The sequence below is a fragment of the Corvus brachyrhynchos genome, unplaced genomic scaffold, assembly GCF_000691975.1.
Source record: "Corvus brachyrhynchos isolate BGI_N302 unplaced genomic scaffold, ASM69197v1 scaffold325, whole genome shotgun sequence".
In the NCBI taxonomy this organism is placed as follows: domain Eukaryota; kingdom Metazoa; phylum Chordata; class Aves; order Passeriformes; family Corvidae; genus Corvus; species Corvus brachyrhynchos.
Window position 1 is genome coordinate 357,436 of NW_008238356.1, and position 25,956 is coordinate 383,391.

The window sequence follows — 25,956 nt, forward strand, 5'->3', positions numbered from 1 at the left end:
TGCCTCTCTTGCAGGGGCTGGCTTGACACACTGTTCCTTGCAACACTGAGGGTCTGTTGCATCATCTCTGGTGCAGGGTCTGGGGACCCCTTTGGGGAGCCCCTGTGCTGGGCCATGTCACCCCTTCTGCTGTGGATGAGCTTCCTCCCCCCTGGTGAGGACCCCTCAGCTGGGCTCTGCACAGTGGAGGATGGGCAGTCACTGCGCCTCTGACCAGAGGCTTTTCCAAGACGCCCAAAGCCTCTCCTCCCACCCCTTGGTGCGAAGGGTCTGTTGAGCCTGGCAGCTGATAGCCCTGGGGCTGTGGTCCTCATCTTGGAGGTGTTAAGCCTGTGCTCAGTGAATGTCCCCAGCCCTGAGTTGTTACTTTATCTTATCTTCATCAGCGAGCAGTGTCAGGCCTCAGCCGGGGCCCCATTCAGGGTGTGGTAGTGTTCTCTTCAGCTTTTGTAATACAGTTTTAAAAGTCCTTTAAGAAAATGTTTAAGTCATAAAATATAATATTTCAGTCTCTGACAGGGGGACACTGGTAACAGAGGAAGCAGAGGCATTACTGAATGTCTTCTTTCCATCAGTTTTCACTGACAAGACCAGCCCTCAGGAATCTCTGACCCAGGAGGCCAGAGTAAAGGAATGTTGGAAGGAAGCCTTTCCCTTGGTCAAGAAGGATTGCGTTAGAGAACACCTATGCAATCCTGACATCCACAAGACCATGGGCCCTGATGGGATACATTTATGAGTGCTGAGAGAGCTGATTGCACACAATCATCTTTGAAAGGCTGTGGCAGTTAGGAGTGATGCCTGAGGACTGGAAGGAACTAAATGTCATCCCAGTCTTCAAAAACGGCATGAAACAAGGGACTACCAGCAAGTCAGCCTCACTTCAGTCCCTGCAAACATGATGGAGGGCCTCACTCTGGAAGCCATCTCTTCCATCCCCATGGAAGACAGGAGTAGTCAGCATGGATTCACCTAGGGGGAATCATGCTTGACCAACCTGAATGCCTTCTACAATGAAATAACTACCTGGATGCATGAGGTAAGAGCACTGGATATTGTCTACCTTGACTCGAACAAGGCTTTCAGTAATGCCTCTCACAACATCCTTACAGGCAAACTCAGCAAGCGTTGCCTGGATCAGTGGACAGTGAGGTGGACAGGGCAGAAAGTTATGGACATGAAGTTCCAAATAGAACTTCTTTACTGTGCAGATGACCACACATTGGAACAGATTGCCCAGAGAGGTTGTGAAGTCTCCCTCACTGGAAATTTTCAAGAACTGTTTGCATACAATCCTGTGCCATGTGCTCTGGGATGACCCTGCTTCAGCAGGGAGGTTGGACTAGACGTCCCCCTGTGGTCTCTTCCAACATGACCCATTCTGTGATTCTGTGAGATCCTCTAGACTGATCCAGCCCCCTGATTATTACCCACTTCTGTTTGTACAGGTTGGCAATGATGAGGTTGAGGAAAAAAGTCCTACGACAATTAGAAAGGACTTCAGGATGACTGGTTGAAGGCACAGGAGCATAAGGTGGTGTTTTCCTTGACCCCATCAGTAGCAGGGAAGAATGCTGAAATGAACAGGAGGACCCACCTGATGAACATGTCGCTTAAAGGCTGGTGACATCAGTGGAATTCTGTCTTTTTTTGACCAAGGACGAGTTGATACAATACCAGGACTGCTGGGGACAGATGAGATTCATCTGTCGTGAAGGGAGAAAAAGTATTCTTGCCCATGTTAGCAGGGCTGATTAAAAGGGCTTTAAACCAGACTCAGTTTAGATGGGATTAAGACCAGGCTCACTGAAGATGGGCCTAGGGGTGGGATGCCAGGGTTAGGGGTAAAATCAGTAGCCCAGCTGAAGTGCATCTACACCAATGCACACAGTATAGGTAACAAACAGGAGGAGCTGGAGGCCACTGTGCAGCAGGAAAGCAATGATGGAAATGTGGTGGGACGACCAGAGTGCTGCACTGGATGGCTACAAGCCCTTCAGAAGGGACAGACAAGGAAGGAGAGGTGGTGAGGCGGCTCTGTACATTAGGAAGTGTTTTGACTGTACAGAGCTCAAGGATAGTGATGAGAAGGTTGAGTGCCTATGGGTGGCAATGAGGGGGAAAGCCAAAAAGGCAGGTATCCTGGTGGGAGTCTGATACAGACCACCCAACCAGGATGAGGAGGTGGATGAAGTATTCTATGATCAGCTGGCTGATGTTTCATGATTGTCGTGAAATCATGGGAAATTTTAACCTGCCAGATGTCTGCTGGAAATTCAACACAGTGGAGAGGAGGCAGTCTATAGGAGATTCCTGGAGTGTGTGAAGGTAACTTCCCAACACAGCTGGGAAGTGAGCCTACCAGGGGAGCTGCCCTGCTGGATCTGCTGCTTACAAACAGAGAAGGGCCGGTGGGAGACACTGTGGTCAGAGCCATCTTGAGCACAGAGACCATGACACAAGAATTTTCAATAGTCAGGGGTGTCAACAAAACCTTGGACTTCCAAAGTGCAGACTTTGTCCTGTTCAGGACACTGGTTCAGACAGTGCATTGGCAATAAAGCCCTTAAAACCAAAGGGGTCCAAGAAGTCTAGATGTACCTTAAGAAGGAAATCTTATAGGCACAGATCAGACTGTCTCTATGTGCTGGCTTGGCTGAATATGGAGGAACTTAGGGGTAAAAATCAGAGTTTATGACCTTTGAAAGAAGGAGCAGGCAACTGGAAGAAGAGAACAAGGATGTTGTTGAGTCATGTAGAGAGAAAATTAGCAAGGTTAAAATTCACCTAGAACTCAATCTGGTCACTGCTGTGAAGGAAAATAAAAAGTGTTTTTACAAATACATTAACAGCAAAGAGCAGGCAAAGGAAAAATCTCCACCCTTTATTGGATGAGGATGCCACCAAGGATGAGGAAAAGGCTGAGATACTTCAACCCTTCTTCACCTCAGTCTTTAAGAGTAAAAATGATATTCTCTGGGCAACTGGCCCCCTGAGCTCATAGACAGGGTCAGGGAGCAGAAGAGACCTGGAGCAGAAGAGACCTGATGCAATACATGAGGAAGTAATTAGTGACTGCTGTGCCACTTAGACACTCACAAGTCTATGGGACCAGATGGGATTCAGCCTAGAGTGATGATGGAGCTGGCAGAGCAGCTCACCAAGTCACTCACTCTCCATCATTTAACATGAGTCCTGGTTAACTGGAGAGGTCCCAGATGAGTGGAGGTTGGCCAATGTCACACCCATCTACAAAAGAAAGATCCAGGGAACTACAAGCCTGTCAGGCTGGCCTCAGTGCTGGGGAAGGGTAGGGAGCAGAATATCTTGAGTGCAATCACATGGCACAAACTGGACAACTAAGGGATCAGGTCCAGGCAGAATGGTTTCAGAATGGGTTTAGGAAAGGCAGGTCCTGCTTGACCAACCTGATCTCCTTTTTTGACCAGGTGACTCACCTAGTGAAAGAGAGAAAGGCTGTGGATGTTGATTACGTGTATGTTAGGGCAGTCCTTGACACCTTCTCCCACAGAATTATCCTGGAGAAGCTGGCACACCATGGCTTGGACAGGTGCTCTCTTTGCTGGTTAAGAACTGGCTGGATGGTTGGATCTAGAGAGTGGTAGTGAATAGAACTATATCCAGTTGGTGGCCGTCACCAGTGGTGTTCTCCAGGGCTCAGTACTGGGACCAGTTCTGTTTAAAAACTTTATCAAAGATTTGGACAAGGGGATCGAATGCCCCTCAGTCAGTTCACAGGTAACACCAAGTTTGGCACGGGTGTCAATATGCTGGAGGGCTGGAAGGCTCTCCAGGTGAGTCTGGACAGGCTGGATCGATGGGCTGAGGCCAATGGCCAACGGCCAACGGAAGTTCAACAAGGTGAAATGCCATGTGTCCTGCACTTGGATCACAACAACCTCAGGCAGTGCAACAGGCTGGGGGCAAAGTCGCTGGAAAGCTACCCAGGGCAAAAGGACCCTGTAGTGGCTGAACATGAGCCAGCTATGCCCAGGTGGCCAAGAAGGCCAATGTCATCATGGCCTGTATCAAAAATAGTGTGGCCAGCAGGACCAGGGCAGTGATTGTCTCCCTGTACTCAGCCAGTAAGGAAAGTGACACCTCAAATCCTGTTTCAAGTTCTGGGTCCCTCACAAAACAAAGACATCTAGGTCCTGAAGCATATCCAGAGAAGGGAAATGGAACTGGTGAATGGTCTGGAACACAGGTTATATGATGAGTGGTTGAGGGAGCTGGGTGTGTTCAGGCTAGAGAAAAGGAAGCTCAAAGGGACCCTATTGCTCTCTACAACGACTTGAGCAAGATGGGGGGCTGGTCTCTTTTCACAGACAGCTAGTGAGTGACAGGACAAGATGATACAGCCTCAAGCTGAGACAGGGGAGGTTCAGGCTGGACATCAGGAAGAATTTCTGCTCAGGAAGGTGGTGGAGTTACCATCCCTGGAAGTGTTCAAGAAGACTTAGATGTGGCACTTAGTGCTATGGTTTAGTTGACATGGTGGTGTTTGGTCAAAGGTTGCATTTGATGATCTTGGAGGCCTTAATTATCCTGTGACTCTACAATATTGGTATACACAAATGAATCTGGCATCCTTTATAAATGCAATTCCAACAGAAGTAATATCCAGATAGTAATACCTAAAAATGCTAGATGATGTCATTTTAGAAAATATTACCTGCAGAGTGCTGTGAAGTACCATGCGTTTCACTGGAATGACTAGTTGATGCTTTCAATTCTGGCAAAGCTGTTGATGCACCAGAGCTTTCACCTGCATTTTCATTCAGTGTCCTCAGTATTGTGGTAATATCTTCCTGACTAAGAATTAGCTTTAAGAGAGATTGGAATGGAAATCAGAACAACTCTGTTCACATAACTTTTGGTAACTAAAATCTAAGCTTACAAATAAACAGATAAACCAAATTAATCTCATCTGAGTCTCTGTTTAGGACACTAAACATTCTTCTCAAATTCACACAACACCTTGCAGTAATTTCTAGAAATTGGAAGTCAGTCACACATTATTTTGTTCTCATCCACAAAATTTCCCTACCATGTTACAATTTAGAAACCAGAATGTCAGAACACATACATATATATAGTTTGACTTACAGTCAACCAAAATTTTTATCTGCATTTAGTGACAAGGCACTAGTTACTCTACATTAATACTATTAATACTATTAATACTATTAAAAGTTCTATTTCAAAATCTTGCAAGTTGGTTTTCCTCATACACTTCACAACCTTTCTATTTCTTAATGTTAAATTTAAATCATCCTAGGATGAATCCCATCTGGCCTCACAGATTTGTGAGTACGTATGTGGCACAGCAGCTCACTAATTACAATTCAGGCTTGTCATAGGTATAAATTCAGCACTGCTATTGAACAAACCAATAAACCCCAACTTTTCCAATCCTTCATTGAAAGACATTGACAGGTAAAAGCCTAGAACAGCATAACCATTTTTAACTAGCAACAGTAATTCATAGTACAAGGTCTTCCTGGAGTATCACAGACGAAATACAGAGCTTAAACTAGAACAGAAATCTATTAATTTCCTTTTCCCCTATGAAACAACAAAATCTACTCTGTGTCTTGAAATCAAACAATACCTTAACTACTGAGCCTGGACTTTATATAAATAGAGAAAAATGAATCTGTTTTGCACACATATTTTAACAGTTTCTTTCAGAAACGAGTGCTTACATTCATAGGCTTGAGTCGGCCAGATATTTCAATATCGGGAACTTCATTATACCATGCAGCAGCTAAATTTCGTTCAACAGCTACTTCCAGATTGACTGGCTGCAGCAACTGTACTTCAGTTTGCAAAGAATCTTGCTCATAGTAAGACCTGTGAAAAGAAGAAACAATACTCCCAGCTTCAACATATTTCACATTCTAACAAACACATCTCTGTCTTTTCCTCATCTTTTTAAATAATGCTATAAAACTGCCCTTATACTACCCCAAGTAGCTCTAGATAAAGCCTTACTCCACGAACTAGACATCTTCCCTTGGCAGGGAGGAAGTACTGGGCACATATCAGGCATGCAACACACAAACTCTCCCAAGTCAGGACCTCTTACCTGCTCTCCAGTGGAGAGCTATTCCTTTTTTCCTCAGTACTCTTCAACAGTGTTTGAAAAGCCCCTTCCCTTCCCTCTCCCCTCATGAATCCCCTGCACCAAGGACCATTTTCAAACAGTTCTTTATGGCTAACTCAGTACCTTTGCTGCTATGCATAGCTTGAAAACCCCATCAAAATAGTCTAATACAAATAGGTGTATAACCCGTCCCAAAGTAATGAATAATGCATAAATATATAGTAATACACAATTTACCCTAAACAAACATTTGCTTCAAACATTCTTCTATTTAAAGATGTGTAGATTGCTCTTTTCCTAAGACATACATTTTCATTGCTTTAAAAAAACACTAGTTTGCTGTTATATTCCAAGATAATAGTGTATCTGTCAATCACCAACCATAAACTAATTATTTAACAACTCCTCAAAGCTCTATAACTGAAGAATACCAAAAGGATTTAATGGATTTTAAAAATATCGACACTACATTACCTGTATAACTTCAGTTCACTCAATTTCACCGTCATAGAGTCAATAACAGGTGGGAGATTATACCGTGTTTTTGTTTTAGCAATAAAGAATTGGTTCTTCACAGTGATCAGACCAAGATCAGCCACCAGGACATTTGCAGACATTGCTGACTGAGGAACTATCACAACAGGTGCTTTGATATTGATATCTAGTGCCAAACGGGAACTACGCTCTGCTAACTCTTTTACACCTGTAGCTGCTTTCTCTGCTGCTTGAACAGTTGCCTCAGTAAGAGCTTCCTTGGCAGCTTGAAAGTTATTTATAAAAGCCTAGGAAAAGAATACAGGTCTCAGGAATTAATTATTAAGAATTACAGTACTTCAAAAACACTATGAATCATAGTTATTTAAACAGCAAAGCATCCTAAGATGTTATTTTTGCTATATACTTTGTCCAGATTCTTTAATAGGATAATCTTCCCTCAAATATGACAAATAATGCATACATAAAAATAAATTGCTATCCTAAATATTTGGAAAATTAGACAGTAAGAGCAATGACCTTGTAACATGACTTGTAGGAATTACGTTTTATTTAATCATACAAGCAGCAAAAGATTGATTCACTTAGCAAAATTTATGGAAAGGGCATTAATTTTCAGGGTTACTTACTTATATTTCAGTGTTAAAAATAATGAATGGATGTATACTTAACAGCTGTCACAAATCATCTAAGAAAACCAGTATTATTAATGACAGCAAACCTTTTTGCTTACTCATCTGCTCCACAGTAAAAAGCACATGTAGAGGAAAAATAAATAGCCCAACCATCAATCCCAGTAAAGTTTTTACAATAGTATATCGGAGCTCTTACACAAATGGATAACACCCCATATGGAACACTCTTATCCTTTTCTTGCTCTGACAACTTCATCTATATGCTAAAAAACAGTATCTGGAAAATTTAACTTACCAAAATAGACGAAACAAACTTTTTGACAAAAACTACTTGAATACACCCAACAGTTAGGTAAATACGATTGTCAACAACATCCATGTTTGTGTATGCAATGCCATCTGTAGCATTCACATATGATACCATTCTGAAGTTGAAGACTTCTTTTTCTGTGATGTAAAGAGCCTTAAGAAGAAAAGAAATAGTATCTCTACTGTAGAACCTTACATACTGGAGAAACTTAACGTCAAAACAAAACGCAGTACCTCACACCACTAAGACATTTTTACTTCAAATATCTCAACAATATATGAAAATAAAAAAAGGAATTAAAAAAATCCATTGATAGCTGAAAATATTCAGTTGACGTGTCAGCTTGAATAATTCTCTTCGCTAAAGTCAACAGAGTAAGAGGCACAATGAGCAGCTGAATATCACAGTTGCACAAATTAATATCAGCCTAATAATTACTGGTTGTGGGAGCAAAATCAATCTGTCATACAGAGAATGCTACTCTCAACAAATACATAAAACATGACTGAAAAAAATCACAGTAGAGAGTAGAGTCTACAAAGTAAGTTTAAGTTTAATTTAACATCCATTCAAAAAAAAATTCAATGATACATGCATATGCCCACCTTTTTATACAATGCTGTCTCATCAGAATCCACAATAATGATGTTCTTCAGTTTTGCAGTCACATTCGTTGCTGCTTTCTTCACGATCACTTGGCTATCCAGACCTCAAAAAATGAGACATAGAAAATCTATACACTGTTACGGTTACAAAGTTTTGTGTCTTTGTGATTAAAGTTTTCTTCCTACCTTCAATGTGAATTTCAGCTATTCTGCGGTTTTTCTCTCTGATAAAAATACGCAAACATGATAAATCCGCACAGATAATGAGGTCAACAACATCGTCACACTTCGATTTTTTTGATGCTATGGGAAATAAAGAATAACAAAAGTTATCATTCTTCAGTGAGGACATGTAGTATTTTGGTATCCCTTTGAACTGCACAGCAAGCAAGATGTTCATGCTCCTCAAGTATAACGCAATAACTGTAAGGCCATCAAAAGTCTTAATTCATACCAGGAAAAAAACGAAAAAAACCTGACAACAATTTATGGGTTTTCTATTTACATTGACTCAGTGCCTCCAATACACAGCAAAGGTACGCCTTGACCTATGTGTCAGAAAACTGCACATAGTCAAGGATACAACCTTTTAAGTATATATAGCCCTAAGCAAAATTTCTCATATCAAATATCATTAACAGGTTTACAAAGATAGAAAATATATTTGTTTTCCTCCTTACTTAAGTGAAGAGAGAGGAATGAAAAAAGGAAACAATAATAAAGAAACTTACTTAATTTTTTAAGAACATCCTTCTTCTCCTCTGTTTTTTCATGGACTGGTTCTTCGGCAACTTTAGTTCCTTGTTTGGGTAGAAGATTATTCAGATAGTTCATAGCATTCAGCAGAGCTTCAGTATGCAAATGAACATCTAGAGAAGAGAAGTTCACCTAAAAGAAAAATCTTTATTTATTCAGTATGCCTCTCCTCCCACCCTGAGAAAATTATGTTAAAAAAAGATATCATACCTTTATTTTTTGTAGAACATTCTGACAGACAGTTTTCAGTTCTGGTCCCTTAATATCAGTCTATTTCATCAAAAGTGCACATAAAACAAACAAATCAGAAGTTCGCAAATTCCATTAGAGAAAACTTATTTTCAAAACCACTACAATTTAAGATGTAAAACTTATTCTGTTGAAGGAGCAGACAGACTTTGCACATGACACTCAAGATGTTAAAAACATCACTAAGTAAGGAAAAAACCTTCAACATCTGCTCCATGTTAATGTGATGTTTGTGACAGGCTTACAATTCAAAAGCTAAGTCTACTCTTTCCTAACCTTTGTATACTCCAGAGTGAGAAGATCATCTTCTACATTATCCAATGTAGTAATTATGTAAACTGGCTTGTCATTATCATCTAAAAAAAAAAGGAAAAAGAAAAAGAGAATATAGAAATTTACTTTTTTTAAAAGAAAAAAAATTAAAACTTTCTTAACTATAAACTGCAAACTAGGCTACTAGCTGTTATTCCTGTTTAATCACGAAACCTCTTTTGCAGACGTGAAATAGTTAAATGTCTCTCTACAATCATCAGCACCCGAACATATTTACCAAAACACTAACAAGAGGATGAGTTCCTGCTTTACTTCCCCTCAGCCCTGGATTTAACTTAGGAACCAAATCTTCCTTATCTGACAAAAGCCCTACAGAGTTTTCGAAGACAAATTCACAGTGTTATTTGTGAATAATTACTTGACCAAGTTATAAATACCTACCCATATACTCTGGGCACAGAAGACCAACTTCACGAAGGAAAGCATTTCCAGTCATGTCAAATGTTCTTAATTTAAGTTCAGTGCCTAAGCCCAAAATATCAAGCTGGAGCACAGGCATCTCAGTATTACCAGTGTGACGGCATAACTTAATTAAGACCTGAAAAAAAGAACCAAAACACACATCCAAAACCAGTAAGGGACCATAAGAGGTATAAAAACCTCTTAGTTTTTATACAGGATATAACATATTTACTTATATTTTATTGGCTAATGTCTATTTGTGTATTGATCATTTAACTTTATACAGCCAATGCCTTGGAAAAAAATAATTCAACAAGCATTACTGGTTGCTGTTACTGTAACAAAAACTTCAAACATTCATGCATGTAATACCAAAGTAACAGTAACAAACTAAGTTATTTTTAAAAACAATTCTGTACAGCACTCAGCAATGTTCAATACAGTCAAAACTAGATTTTCAGTCAGCACAAAGTGTTTACTACTTTCACTGGAATTTCTCTGAACTCTCCTGCTAAGAGTTAGATTCCCAAGCAGAATGTCAGGCAAGAGGATTTACTACATTTCCACCCATGCATGACAATACTGTTGTTAAATAAAGACCTAGCTGAGCTGTTGTATCTGACTGACAACCAAACAAATATACATATTCTTCCTTTCCATGTAATGCTGTCTACAAATAAGGAAAATCAAAACAAAATCCAGTAAGTAATTTTAAACTATGAGGATGACAGAGGTGATTTCTAATAGATTCCCATTTTTTTTTCTTAAAGATTTAAAGTTAGTTGCTATTAGAGAATAATGTAAAACACAGCATCTTCCTTTTAGACTAGTAGTTCTTAAATAAGGTCTTGTCATCACACAAACAGTATATTTCAGTTTTATCTGTAGTAAAGGTGTAGTATATAGTATGCTACAAGCTAGCTGTGATGTGTTGAAGACATTCTGTGAGCCCTACCCTAAAACAGAATTTATAAAGTTAACTGAATTTGTACAATTTATTTTTTTAAATAAATTAAAAGTAAAAAACAGTGAGTAGCAGGAGCGTTAAGCGTTAAGAGGTCACCTCTTTTACAAGAAGAACTGATACAGTTAGAAAGTGTTCTTGCATTTGGATAAAATACTCTTTTTTCCCCCCAAAGCCTGAAATAGCAAGAACACAGAAAACTCTTCGTAACAAAGATGTTACAGATTCATGTGTATGGACAACAGCAACTGGGAAAAACTAGAGGAGAAAAATATGGTGCTTTTTACAAGATAAAACATCAATGAAGTTTTCCCACTAACCACAGCAGTATCAAGTCACAAGCACATATTTAGCTAAAACAAGTATGTAATGTGATTTCTGAGCCATAGGTAAAGAAATTCAGTGACAAAGTGAATTGGGAAATCAAGTGGATAAATCAAAGCATTTCAGTGATGACAAGGATACAGAAGCACAACTACGACTTGGCAAAAGCTCTGCATAATAGTTTTAGGAAAAAATGGGGAATTAATATCTCTGCAGACATGGATTTATAAACCCAACAAACAAGGAAAAAAAATTTCCCTGATGCGCTTCAGGGAAATTTAAAAAGTAATTTTACCTCAGCTACTTCAAACCTTAGCTGGAATTCTGTCATATTTTTCAAAGATTCTTGTTTACGTAGGGTTTTTCGCCTTGTACTGCTGGCTCGCTTGAGAGAATCAGATGGGGCTTCAAAAAATGGCACATCTTCCACAGGACTGCTTAGTGCATCATAAAATTCTTCTTCTGATTCTAAGGATTAGTTCACAACAACATTACATATGCAGTTTACACAGCTAGTATTTTACAGTACTGTGACCTAGAGTTTTTACATCTATAAAAGCTTAAACATACAAGTATCTAGCTGACAATTAACAACCAATAAAATCTGTTTCCATAACCATCTCAACTCCTGCCTTCACAACTTTACACCACACCTACAGCTGCCTCCATCACGTCACCATAAACTTCAGTTCTCATTAGTTAATTCCTTCGTCAGCATTCTTTCACTTGTGGTTTTGCAAAAGACAGCACACAAATGATGCATTGTCTTGCCTCTGGTGTGACCTAACAGCTTAATTTGTCTGCTGGTCAGACTGCTCTTGACAGTACAGGAGCCTTTGCCTCACTATCAGGCACATTACTTGGGATTTCTCCCAGCTGTAGATCTCCCATTTCAGAGAGACTCCTAGGAACTATCAAGCTTTTAATCTACTTGACTTTATTGCAGAAATATAACCAAGATAAATAGATTGCACTGTCTTGCGAAGGTCTTCTCCTTTACCTAAAAACCAAAAACACTGAAGTATAAAGTAACTGTGGAAGAAATATCCTTCTAAAAAAACTCAACAAATTACATGAAGTATTTTCTAAAGCTTAAAAGCAGCTCTGAGCTCTTGGAGGGTGAAGATAGAGAACTAACATAAATCATTTAAAAGGACTGCATGGCTGTATCTAAAGCATAGATTAAAAATCAGACTTGATTCAATTCTAAATCTAGCTATTACTTTCTCAAATTACTTGTTTCCAACATGCATTCTCATTTCAGCCTAATTTTTAAGAACTGAAAGACATTTCCACTCTACCTTGGACACTTAAAGGAACTCATATAAAAACAGATGAAGATGTACAAGTACATATTTCTACACATGCTGCATACACACTGATGTTAAAGCTATAAAGTAGACATAAAAATTAACTATGCTGGTAATTTTGCTAGTGTTTGCTAACCACATATATCATTAACTAAAGAAAGGAGTAGTAGTTTAGCTCTCTGTTTCTCCAGTTGAGTGTTTTGGCATCACAAACATGACTGACACTGAAATAACATTGATATATTGGATTATTTTTCTAATGTAATAACTAGATGAAATGTTAGGATCTAGCTAAGCTGTTTTGAATAGGAAGGCAGTATTGAACACAACTGGTTCTCCCACAGCCAATCTTCTGCTTTATCCAGTAGAAGTCAAGATGTTTGTTTACAGAAACACAGCAGTTTCTAACAGTCGTAATTTTGGTACCTTCAGTACCAGATAAATAAATCCACCTAAATAGGACAGAAATCCTTCACCATAAGAAAATAACTAAAACCATCATCAGAGGACTAAGTACATGCTAAAGCTAAATATGTCATACTACTTCAGATGCCCTGAATAGAGCTTTGCAATAGCATATGCCCTGACAAAAATAAGGCCACCATACCAAATAAAATTTTACTGCTATACCCTTCAGGAGGGGAATGACAAAAACAAGCATGCAGAATTTTATTGCTATGAGAAAATACTCAAGTAGTTTATACAGTATCAATTATAAGATAAACAGAATATAACACTATTCAGCCCTCAAGAACTTGCAACAAAGCCCCATATCCTTCCTTACAGCAAGAATAGTAAATTAATTCAAAGAACTAAAAAACTTCTTGACTTGACCTGCTTCTTAAGCAAGATTTTAAAATAGATTATATTACCTGACTCAGCAAATGAATGAAGATCCAAAACAGGATACATGCCTTGAGATAAATGCGGTGCTGAAAGCACAGGAGACAGTGCTGCCTGAAACAGGAGATACCATAAAATTTTTTCTTGTGTTTATTGGTCATGCTATTGCATGCATATATGCTGCATCAAAGTTTTAAAGCTTAGGGAAACTTCGCTTAAGCGCAAATCAGTAAAGTTTAACACATTACTAAAATTATAAGCATGGGGAGAAATGAGGCCTAAAATAGGTAGAAGCAGTAGCTATTGCACTTGCATCTAGCTAGTGAGAACACACTAGGAAACAGTGAAGAGGTTCAAATACTCAACTTCACAGACCAAAAGATGGTCAGAAATGGCATGTTATATGAAAAATCATAAAAGACAAAACCTAGTCCCTCAAAGGACTACAATACAGCAACTTCAGAGAACAACAAAGATCAACAGTTCTTTACAAAAATAACCCAAGTGCCAGGTGGGGAAGAAAGAAAAAAGAGCTACACAAAAAATTAGAGCAGACAGTAGAATCATGGAAACATTTATGTTAGAAAAGACCTTTCAGATCACCAAGTCCAACTGTAAACCTAGCACTGCCAGGAACATGGCTTAGTGATAAAACTTAAATGCCACATCTACAAGTCTTTTAAACAGCTGCAGGGATGGTCACTCATCCACTGGGCAACCTGCTCCAATGTTTGACAATCATTTTGGTGAAAAAATTTTCCAAATATCCCATCTAAACCTCCTCTGGAGCAATCTGAGGCCATTTACTCTTGTCCTGTCACTTTTTACTTGGGAGAAAAGACCAACACCGCAGTCTTTCTTGAAGTGAGGAGCCCAAAACTGAGCACAGGATTCGAGGTGGGGCTCTACCAGTGCCAAGGACAGGGGGACAATCACTGCCTTGGTCCTACTGGTCACACTATTGCTGATACAGGCCAGGATGCCATTGGCCTTCTTGACCACCTGAGCACATGCTGGCTTATGTTCAGCTGCCTGTCATACAGCACCGCCAGCTCCTTTCCTGCTGGACAGCTTTCCAGCTGCTCTGTCCCCAGCCTGTAGCACTGCTTGGAGCTGTTGTGAACCAAGTGTGGGACCTGGTACTTCGCCTTATTGAATTGCACTGCTTCACACATATGGGGAAAAAAAAAAATCAACCAGTATACTGAGGGGAGACCTCACAATAGTCTTCATCTTTCTCACAAGAAGCAGCAGAGGGGCAGACACTGATCTCTTCTCTCTGGTAACCAGTGACAGGACTCAAGGGAACAGCATGAAGGGGTGTCAGGGAGGTTTACACTGGGAAAAGGTCCTATCCCAAGAAGGCCGTTGGGCACTGGAACAGGTTCCCCAGGAAAGTCACAGAACCAGTCTGACAGAGTCAAGAAGCATTTGGACAATGTTCTCAGTCACATGGTGTGACTCCTGGGGATAGTCCTGTGCAGGAGTTGGATTTTGATGATCCTTGTTGGTCCTTTCCAGGTCAGGATAATCTATGATTCTGGGTCTTCAGCTGTGAAATGCAGTTATGCATGGCCCAGAGTAGTAACTGAAAATACGTGAAATGCCACTAGAGTACACTATAGAACAGGAATCCTCCACTCCACGTGGTTTCATACATGATAGAATTAAATTCTCTTAGTAAAGGTATCCAAATGGTTTATCTACCATCAAGTCTCAGAAAGCAATCTCAGCAATCTGAGTTTGTAAAGAATTCTCACCTGCAAGTTCGACATGCACATGTATTAAACATGTGCCTTGCACAGAGTGGTAAAGTAAGAGAACTGTACACTGTGTGCCCCTTCTTCTTGAGTGTCTTTGGTTCTGGACTGCATGGTTGACAGGAGTTCTTTCTCTGCACCACCACACCTTCTCCTCTCCCTTGTTACTGCACCTCTCAAAGCTCAGGCTCAGACAATTATTCACAAAATCACAGTATCAAATCTAGACATTATGGCAACAAGAAACACTCATCTTTAATATTGTTTCCAAGGCTACATTTTTCATCTCACTCTTAACATTTCAACATCTCTCTTGGTCTCCAGCCTACCTAATCTGACTTTACCAAGTATATTCATGCCTATGAGTAATAAACAAAGTATTCAAGAGTCTTGTAACTGTGAAAGTGTGTCATTTGTAACACTTCCACATTCTAACAAAACATGGAGAAAAAACTGTAAATTTGACTTCATAGTACTAAATCATGAAAAATAGCCTTCCACATCGAAGTGGACTGTGTTCTTGAACTAAAACACTGAGCACAAAAATGTAGAAGGATCTGTTCCAAAATGTCTTCTGTTTTCACAGCTCAAGAACACTTCCACCACTAACTCAAAATGTAAAGAAGAAAACAGCACTCTGAAAAAGGATTTCACATCCTTTTCAGTTCAGAAGCGATGTGATGCTAACAAAGTTCAGAAGAATTACAGCTGTAAGGATGAAAGTATGGCAATATACCAGCCACCACCAAAGCACAAAATCCACTCAAATTAACCAGCAATTAAAGTCTGTCAAGGTCTGAAGTAGATGGAAGCTTGAGCAGACGGGTTTTAAGCTTACGTTTTGATATGGATTCACATATAATGCAAATATATTCATACTTGGTCCACAGTCTTCCCTCACCTCATCTAGTGTATATCACAACTAATGTACAGATAATACTAACTACTTCAAGGTCACTTAAAATACTTCAGATGTAATAGTTGAATTCTATAATTAAATTCAAGCATAGTCAGTGTTAGAAAGCACAGGGCAATCATCTTATACATGCAGATTCTATTTATGTAAAAGTGAAGTCCCAATACCTACCCTCAAAAAAAGTTAGTCTGTGATCAGTTGCACAAAACAACAGAGATTAAGGCAGCTTTTGGTTGGGTATACTACTAGTATATGAAGAGTGAAAAAGAGCAGGTCAGAATTAGCTAAAATTTTAACAGCACCACTAAAGAGATGGCAAGAACCACACACGGAAGTGAAACAGTCTTCGCTCTAAATATACTTTAAACAGGTATACATGTCTAATTGTCGCATTTACTGTTAGTAAATAGTATGCTAATATAACCCACAGAAAGTACCAAGCTGTAGCAACAGCCTTCCAGAACAGGGCAGAATAATTTGTACAAAGATGGAAAGATTATCAAATAATCTAAAAAACCCCAAATACAAAGATGACCACTAGTCCTTTAGAACCAAGTGCGCGAGTTATTAAGTAACAACACATTGTTAGAAGTATTTACAAATGACAGAAAAATTGAGAGCCAAATTCTGTCTTTAACTTTTAAGATGAGTCCTATTCTAATAATAGAACTGTTTTACACATATGTAAAACATAGCCAGATCACACAGACTAGTCATGTCAAAAATTAGCAACTGTGAGTTCATTTCCTAATTTTGTTAAGAACAGCTCAAAAGGTGAAATACATTTTTCAGGAATAATAAGAAGGGGGGCAAACTTCTGTTCTGAAGAAGGTATAAAACAGTGACCCAAACCATTTTCACTAAGGAAAGGGGGTGGGGAAAGAGCAAGAACCACCCTCCAAACTCGTAATTGTTTTGAGTGCAGAAGAACTTCCACCCCCGAGCTACATTGTGTAATGAACTTGAAATGGGAAAAGCACTGAGGTCTGATGAAAAAAACCTGCTACTTTTGCCAGACAGGCATTGTTTACAAAACAGATAGTGAATACATTTTGTTTGGCTTTTGAAACTTTCATCTAACATCACATAATACTTGAACTTCAAAAATTACAGCATTTAATGTTTTCTTCACTACATGAAACAGCTGAACACAAATTCTCCAGCACTATGATACATGTGTAAATACGAAGGTACAACTAAACTCATCTTCAACAAAACTGAGTATGTTTGTTAGTCAAGATAATTATTAACTACAAATTAATTCCCATAGTAGTAAAACTCTGAGGGGTTCTATTTTAAGTCCAAACACTGGACAACTATTTCATAATTATTGGCTAAAGTTCACAATAAACTAAATAGCAAGAAAATTTTCTACAGCTTTAGAGAAAGAGCTAACTTTTTCAAGAGGCACTAAGCCAATGCTTGTTCTCCACTTTCTTTGTGCACCTTTCAAAACTGGAATGCTAATATCAAGAAGGTATTTTTCTGATCATTTTTGATGAAATCTCTTTTAAAAACCTTACCTCGGTTACTTTTGGAGGAGAACTGGTAGCAGGTGCACTTTCTGGCTTAGGAATGCTATCAATTAGCTCCAAAATACTTGTCAGCTTCTGGTCTGATATTTGGATAGAAAGTAAAGGCAACTGTCCAGAGAGTTTGAACCTGTTTTTTAAAAAACCAAAGTCAAAAGTTCCACAGTTAAAACAATCAATCTTAAATTTTTTTCAATCAAACTTCACATTAATTTTCTTCTGAAAAACACGTAAGTCTTCCTGGTCAGAAAATTATTCATCTAATCATTACATGTAGTGTGTATATATATGTATATGTATGTGTGTGTGTATATATACATGCAACCCTTCTGTTGCACACAGAAAAGTTACTTAATCAGAAAATACCCATTCATTAATTTATAATTTATATTATAATATTAATTAATAATTTATATTTCCATTTGCTACAAAGTCTTGTGGATCAGGACTACAAACAGTACTAATAACCACTTCCCGTTAGGCTGCATAAGGTATATTTTCCTTACAATCAGAAATTGCTCCCTCTAGTTCATGTATTTAATTTAATTACTCAGTAAATCACATAACTGAGCTTTTACACAGTATCTTACAGAAGAGAAGGTGGAGGGGGTTTTGCATATGAAATGTTCAGGGCTCAAAGCTCAAAAAAAGTATACAAAATACTTCCTAGAAGTCATGTACAGCCAAGTGGACTCTAGCAGTAGTCTGGATATTTAACAAAGAAATAAACAGTATAGCAATACAGGATATAAAATAATAAAATAACCATTACTAAAAATGACAACAGTAAAACACCTTTTAAGAGTATTTGAATAGGCTTTGGCCAAAAAAGAAGTAGAATCATGTCAAACATAGACATTGAGTTTTTAAAGACCTAAAACACAACTCAGTTTCTCATAAAAGTGAGTGTAACAGAAGTAAGCAGAAAATTGGCTCAAAGAACATTATTGTGCTTTTATTACAACTTCTAGTTAGAACAGATAAAGAGGTCTGTTCAACAGGTAACTGTTGAACCAAAAGGCAGCACCAGATGCTTAACACGTAGTGTGTAAGGAACAAGACAAGCTACTTCCTTCCATTTTTGATGCTCTTAACAAACTTCTCAGTCTTCAAAGGGACATAAAATATAAGACTGAAGATGATGTGAGAACCAAAAAGCTCCGTATTTTCAATCCATCTCAGCTAACCTTGATACTTTAAGAGTATCTGAAAAAACAACTTCTGACACTTAAGCAAGCACAAAATAGTACATGTTAAACTGTGACACTAACCAGTTTTCATCAGATCATTAATTTCTTCACATCCTTAAATTTACAGGATTAATTCTCAACTACTAATCTTACTCTTATTCCAGTTCTATCAGGGAGAGATTTAGACTCCTCCTTTTTTTTTTCTTTTTTGTTCTTTCATTATTATGGAGAGGGTTAACGTATGTAGCCACCGGGTTTGAAGGGACCTCTCTCTGCTGTGCTCCTCAGTTGTTGGAGGAGCATACAATAGCAATTCTCACTTTCATTTCACTTAAACCTCTCTACAAAAATTTGTGTATAATGTTAAAACACACATTTTTGATGAGTGTTTGTACAACAGACAGCCCATACAGTTAGAAGGAAGACACTCAGCAGATACAAAGCAGACAACTGCAAATAATCTCAGCTCTCTACACCCCTCCTTAAAACAAAAGCTTTTAAGGTGTGGAAAACCTCCAGATCTGTAGAGATCTAAGAGATCCTCATCTGTAGAGACTGAGGCAAGGAGAAGCTAAGTACTTCAATTGATGAGGAAATGTGTGCAGAAACTTCCTTCAAGTTTAGTCTGGTTGTATTTACAGAGAAAGAAATGTTAAAAGAATGCCACCATCAAAGCTGCTAATAGGTGCATTCCTTCACACTGGAATTTTTATTGTGTTTATAATGAATGCTATTATATAGATGCTCTTAACATTGCTATCCTAATACTTTCTTCACACACCTTCAAAAACCATATGACAGACACTTCCTCCAGAAAATGGAGGAACCATATGACATGATAAAACAAACATTAAAAAAATATAAAACCTTATACAGGCCATAAAACTACAGAATCATATCTGTGCTTCTAAATGTGAAGTGACAGAAACCGTAAGGAACATCCTGTTACTAGAAATGGAAGAAATGCAGATATACATATCCAATCAGAATGAAAGACCATTTTAAGGATTAGGAAATATGAGTAGATGAAAAGACAGATAAACAATGGAAGTGCCTTGGTACAGTAGTGATTAACAAAATTACCTAAATTGGTATTCTCCTCAAGCAATACAGAAATGTGCCTTTCTAAACAAAGCAAGGACAAAGCCTAGTAAATTCATTACTGTTTTGAACAACAAAATTGCAAGGAATTCAAATGAATTCGATGGTCACTGGAAGACAATCAATCAAAGAATCAAAAAACAGAGACACCCAACCACCTGCTTTTCAGATGACTAACTGTAAAACAGGGGCTTTCCAAACTAAGAAACTAATTCGTAAATACCTACTACACTAAACAAAAATTCTAGTACTAGGTTTTGCTGTAAAACTAACATCTTTCCACTCATTTTTCTCAACAGAACTATGCTGTTCTATGCAGACAGTTCAAAACACTAATTAAAAAAAAACTCTAGAAAAATATCATTCTGGGTTTACATGACAGTATACTTAGAAAAATTGAAATTTAAAAGAATAGATACATGTATACTAAAAATACATTTTTATTTATATGTAACTGATGTAAGCATAATACCCTATTCAACTATACTTCCTAAAATTTACAGTTTAGGGGATTCTTGCTGAAACAAAAGATAGAGTTAACTTTTACATTTATACCCAATGTGATACAGAGGAAAAACTAGGGAGAAATTTTCGAAAATCAGTTTGGACACATTAACTGGCAAAGCACACCTGGCAGCCAAGACAGTTAGACAGGTAGTATTGCAATACTGCAACAGGTGTTCTCATTAAGAGAAGACATTCAGACATTCCGTAATCCAGGTTATACTTGCAAAACTTCAAGAGATGTCAATTACAAATCTACATTAAAACTATGTCATTCCATGACCATAGAAATTAAATTTCACTTTCTAATATAAAAAGATTCCTGTGAATTGTATTCCCCTTATTTGACCTTCTTCACCAAACAGAGAAAAAGTAAGGAGGGAAAACATAACATCTTTTGTAAGCATCAAAATTCAGAATCCGGCCTCCCAGGTTTCCAGAAGGTGGCAGTATTACACCACGCAATCATTGACCATTATTAACAGCACTTATTATTTTGTTCTGATTGGTACAATTTCCATAACTAACAAGATTTTGCTAAATAAGCCTAAGGGCAAACTTCAAGGCATTACGGGCTGTTTCCTGGAGAAGTGATTCACAGCAGGTAAACTAATTAGAGCAATAAGGCAAGTCAAAAGAGAGGGAGTATGATAGCACATTACTTCTCAAAATATTTGTTGTTATTTATAAAAGAGATTTTAAGTTCAGATTTTTAGTTCCTTGGTATTTTCAGTAAGAACTGAAATGCAGCTACTAGTAAGACTGAATTAAAAGAGGCAGTAATATTTTTAATAAAAATTTTTAAATGTATTAAACATACTACTATAACATTCTATCACCTTCTCAATATCTAAAAACTTATTTATTTTCTATTTTTCCAGATAAATGTATTTTACTTCCAAGATTTACACATAACCAATGCAAAAGAGCACAGGTATGATTCTTATTTTTTTCTCTTTTCCCCCTCAAAAAAGTCATTTAGCATAAAATTTCAAAATTGGGAAAAATACATACTTGGGCATTCTTGCATCTGTAACAACCATAGCCCTACTAAATTCCAGGTTTACATCCAAGGGCCGCAAGATACACTGAGATGAATTTTTTTGCTTCCGAGCTTCTTGCCAGTTCTCATCTAGAAGAGCAGAGAAAACCTACTTTAAACACTGAAAGATATTCCTTCTCAGCACACATTACAGAATTCAAGTATCTGATATTAGTATATATGGCTAAAAATTCAGGTGCCACGATCTCTTTTACAGCTTTATCAATAGATGTATATTACACATGATCTGAACTTCAGACATACAAGACTAATTAATAATTTCTCCCATTCTCATCTACACAGCTAACCCATCCATGGGGTAGACTTCTAAGGACCCAATTTTTAACATGCACAGGTACTGGGAGTTAAGGCTTTGGATTCTCCCCTGGAACCAAAGGATTAAGAATTAAATGCTTAAGACTTCTCTGATTATGACTGACTCTGTGTTGCTAGTTTCCAAAATACTAAAGTTTCCTTTGATACCTCATTGAAATAAATTGACTCCAATTCTTGAAGTAAATTGATTCTCATCCTTTCTTTACCCTCAAAAAATCATCAAACCTACAACTATTTGTGAATTCTGCTTAAAATCTGGAGAAAAGCAAAGGCACTGAAGGAAAACACCATAAACAAAATAATTACAGTCTTATATTTATTTTGCAACAAATCAAATGAGACACCTTCAATAAAAGGGATTTTATTACAAATTTGCTAAGATTGGAATTGAAGTCCTAAAGGTACATTTTGGAAACTCGTAACACGTTCATAGTACAGAATTTAGAACATTTACATTTGAAGAAGTATGTTCCAAGAGATTCTCCACTGCTTCAGCTAAAACTATGAGGCACAACAACTCCCACATAATATTTAGTCATATAAAGAAAGATTACTTTCATGAATACTTACCATGTTTGCTATACAGTAACTGCATACTGCTGAGCTGGACATCAAAACTGTCATAAGCCCTTGACATTATATCTTCAATAGTGCTTTGTCCTACTTTGAGTTCTGATAAATCAGAACGACTTTTGCTTGTCATCTTGAAACAGGACCAAAAAAAAGCATAAATCAATTTAAAAAATATTCAAAGCACTAATTCTACAAATACTTGTTCCTACCACAACAAACGATTAAGTCCTCACTATAAGGTCACAGAGTCTTACAACTGTCACAGCACAGCAAATATCTAACATTCCTAGCCTGCACCAAAACAAAAAACAGAGTATTAACACCATTTCTTCCTCAAAGAAATAAACAAAAAGTGAATTAAAATATACTGTATACTTTGTACAGAATAATTTTCTTTATTAAGTGGCTTATACTCCAAAGTATAAACTCTCTAGCCCTTTGTAATCAGTAGAATAATTCAGAATTTTTATCTATAAAATATTACTGCATTCGTCAACTCAGACACATGAAATTTATTTCTGAATCCTGTTGAATTCAGTTGAGACATATTAGAGAGGAAAAGTTTATTTGGACTGTTCATCATCAATGTCTTTCCCTTAATATGAGTCAATATGCCTTTGATTCAGCTTTGGGACACCCATACTTCTGTGATATTTCACATTTATATGTGCCCTCCCTGATATTCATCTCTGATGAAATGTGTATGTCCTCATCCTAATATGTCTACTAACTTTGGATTCATATTTGGTTTTGTCAAACCCAGGTAATATTCAAGAGAACTAAAATAAGTTTAAAAACTAGCATCTAAGACATAGCATTTATTTTTCAGTACTGCTGGACTCTAAGTCCATTTTAACTTTTATGTTAAAAAGAACTTGGAGATTCAAATTCAGAATGACTAAATTAATAACCCCATTTATCTACACTGAGACACAGTTTTAATTTCTTATGTCATTTTTCCTCCCAGGGCTTGATCTTCTCCAGTACGCAACTGAAGAAAAAAGACTATTTGTTTTGTGTGAAGCATAGTCATTCAACAAACGACCTACCTCTCACTTAAGCATATGTCACTCAAAGTGAATACAGAATTAATAAACATATCCTGAGAGGCAACTGAATTTTCGCTTATGGTATTTCTAATTTCTATTGAATCAGAGGAACCAATCCAGAAGTCATATTCACTACAAAAATTACTCATCCATTTCAGGAAAAAGATCTCACAGACACACTGAAATCTGATTTTGAAATGTATTCTTCTATGTAATTCTTCAAAGACTAATCTTGTATGGGTGGAAAAGGAGGTGGGCTATTAGATCTAGGATTTGATCCAGGAGGCTGTCTCAAGCACACACACAGCTACAAAGTGCCAGCTCCACAAACTGCCTACAAATGACCAACACTCAGAAGAGCTAGTGAAATTACTTGCCACTGAAAGAACTTGGATTTACAACCACACCACATAATTTTTTGTATCTACAGAGCAATCTTCTTCACTAATTCTACTTTCTGGAGCAATCCAATACAATCTTTTTAAACGTGACCGATTGCAAGGTCCTGCACTTGGATTGGGGCAGCCCCTATTACCAAAGCATGGCACCACCATGAATGATGCAGCTGATCACACAGAGCTCTGGTGGGAACATGCTGCCACCGAGGTGCCAGGCTGCAGGATGTGCCTGACTCTTACGCCAACACCAGACAGCAGCAGCGAGAAGTCCTGAGGGAGGTGTGCCCAGGTAGAGAATTCCTCTGCTTAGTGACATAGCTCCAGGAGGAGGTCAGCAGGTTGAACTGATCAACAGCTGTCTGAACATGAGCCAGCGTGTGCCCAGCTGGCCAAAAAGACCAGCGGCATCCTGGCCTGTATCAGAAATAGTGTGGCCAGCGGAACTGGGGAAGGGATTGTCGCCCTGCACTTGGTACTGGTGAGGCTGGACCTTGAATACTATACTTAATTTGGGGCTCCTCACAGCAACAAAGACATGGGGGTGCTGGAACACGTCCAGAGAAGGGCAACAGAGCTGGGGAGGGATCTGGAGCCCAAGTCCTATGAGTAGCAGCCTCAAGGGAGCTGGAGTTCTTTAGTCTGGAGAAAAGGAGGCAGAGAGGGGTCCTTACTTAAAACTACCTGAAAGGAGTCTGTAACTCTTGAGGATGTAGGTGGGGAGTTTGTCTCTTCCCCAAAGAAACAAGCAACTGAACATGCAGAAACAGCCTCAGGGGTGGTTTAGAATGGATATTAGGAAACATTTCTTCATTGAAAGAGTTGCCAAGCACTCGAACAGCCTGCCCAGGGACGTGGTTGAGTCATCATCCCTGGAGGAATTAAAAAGCCATGTAGACATGGCACTTACGGACATAGTTTAGTGGTGGACTTGGCAGTGCTGGGTTAATGGCTGGACTCAAGTATCCTCAAGGTCTTTTCCAATCTGAGTGATTCAGTAGTTCTGTGATCAATATAAGCTGCTAACAAGCAGATTGAGAGTTGCTCTATGGAGTAGGGCCTGGGGGTGCTGGGGGATGAAAAGCTGGATGTGACCCAACAATGTGCACTTGAAGCCCAAGAAGCCAAACATATTCTGGGCTGCATCCAAAGCAGCGTGGCCATCAGGGGAAGGGAGGGGATTCTGCCCCTCTACTCTGCACCTCACCTGGAATACTGCAACCTCTGGGAATAGGTCCAGAGAAGGGCCAGAAATGTGACCAGAGGGACAAAACACATCTCCTCTGAGAAAAAGGCGGAAAGGGTTGGTGTTGTTCAGCCTGAAGAAGAGAAGGCTCTGGGGAGACTTTTCAGCAGCCTTTCAGCACTTAAAGTGGGCCAAAAAAAAAAGATGGGAACAGACATTTTACCAGGACCTGTTCTGACATGTCAATGGGTAACATTCTAAAACTAAGAGTAGATATAGACTACGTATAAGGAATTTTCTTACAATGAGTGGCAAGACACTGGCACAAGTTGCTCAGAGAAGGGGTGGATGTCCATCCCTGGAAACATTCAAGGTCAGGATGGACAGGTGGCTGAGGAACCTGATCTAGGTGAAGATGTCTCGACTCATTGCAGGGAGGTTAGATTCAATGACCTTTAAAGGTCTCTCCCAAGGCAAATCATTCTATGATTCTAACTGAAATCACATGTTCAGAAAGTAATTTTGTGGAAACTACATAGAAAACTTATCTCTTTAGCAAGATTATAAAATTTGAAACAAATTCTTACTAAAAAAACAGACAGCAATTTAAACAGAAAGTGGCAGAATCAATCTTACACAGAGTACAACTAAAAAAAATTAAATTGCCTGTACACATGTAAGATCATTTATCCTGAAGAACACAAGCTCATCAATGAGTAAGAAGATCGCTAATAATATGGGGGAAGTCTCTTCTATGATTTTGTAGTGATAAATTATAATTTTACATACTTCATGCAAGGTAAAAGTCAAAAAGATATATCATTATCTCAAACATAAGAGGTAAGTAATAATAATATGAAAAATAAGAATACCATTTAATCACATAAGAAAGAAGTTCACTATTTTATATTGTAAGGCAATGTAAAAAATTATTAGACACTTTCCATGTAACAGTCCAAAACATCAACAGTAGTTTCGTACTAGGGGAAGAGTATTTTCTAGAAATTCTTTTGCAT

General features: G+C 38.2%; 1 protein-coding gene across 1 annotated transcript in view; it reads right to left on the minus strand.

The window, feature by feature from the left end:
* The window catches only part of VPS13A (vacuolar protein sorting 13 homolog A), a 108,401-nt gene that overhangs the window by 56,651 nt on the left and 25,794 nt on the right, over positions 1-25,956 (minus strand). Inside the window, exons 21-35 of the mRNA XM_017735474.1 lie at positions 22,308-22,440; positions 21,374-21,491; positions 17,556-17,694; positions 13,386-13,470; positions 11,499-11,671; positions 9,895-10,051; positions 9,457-9,536; positions 9,142-9,201; positions 8,907-9,063; positions 8,362-8,478; positions 8,176-8,279; positions 7,556-7,723; positions 6,605-6,912; positions 5,730-5,877; positions 4,697-4,847 (exon numbers count right to left, since the gene is read on the minus strand). Of these exons, the coding sequence (XP_017590963.1) occupies positions 4,697-4,847; positions 5,730-5,877; positions 6,605-6,912; positions 7,556-7,723; positions 8,176-8,279; positions 8,362-8,478; positions 8,907-9,063; positions 9,142-9,201; positions 9,457-9,536; positions 9,895-10,051; positions 11,499-11,671; positions 13,386-13,470; positions 17,556-17,694; positions 21,374-21,491; positions 22,308-22,440 (2,098 nt within the window). The remainder of the gene's footprint in view (positions 1-4,696; positions 4,848-5,729; positions 5,878-6,604; positions 6,913-7,555; positions 7,724-8,175; positions 8,280-8,361; positions 8,479-8,906; positions 9,064-9,141; positions 9,202-9,456; positions 9,537-9,894; positions 10,052-11,498; positions 11,672-13,385; positions 13,471-17,555; positions 17,695-21,373; positions 21,492-22,307; positions 22,441-25,956) is intronic.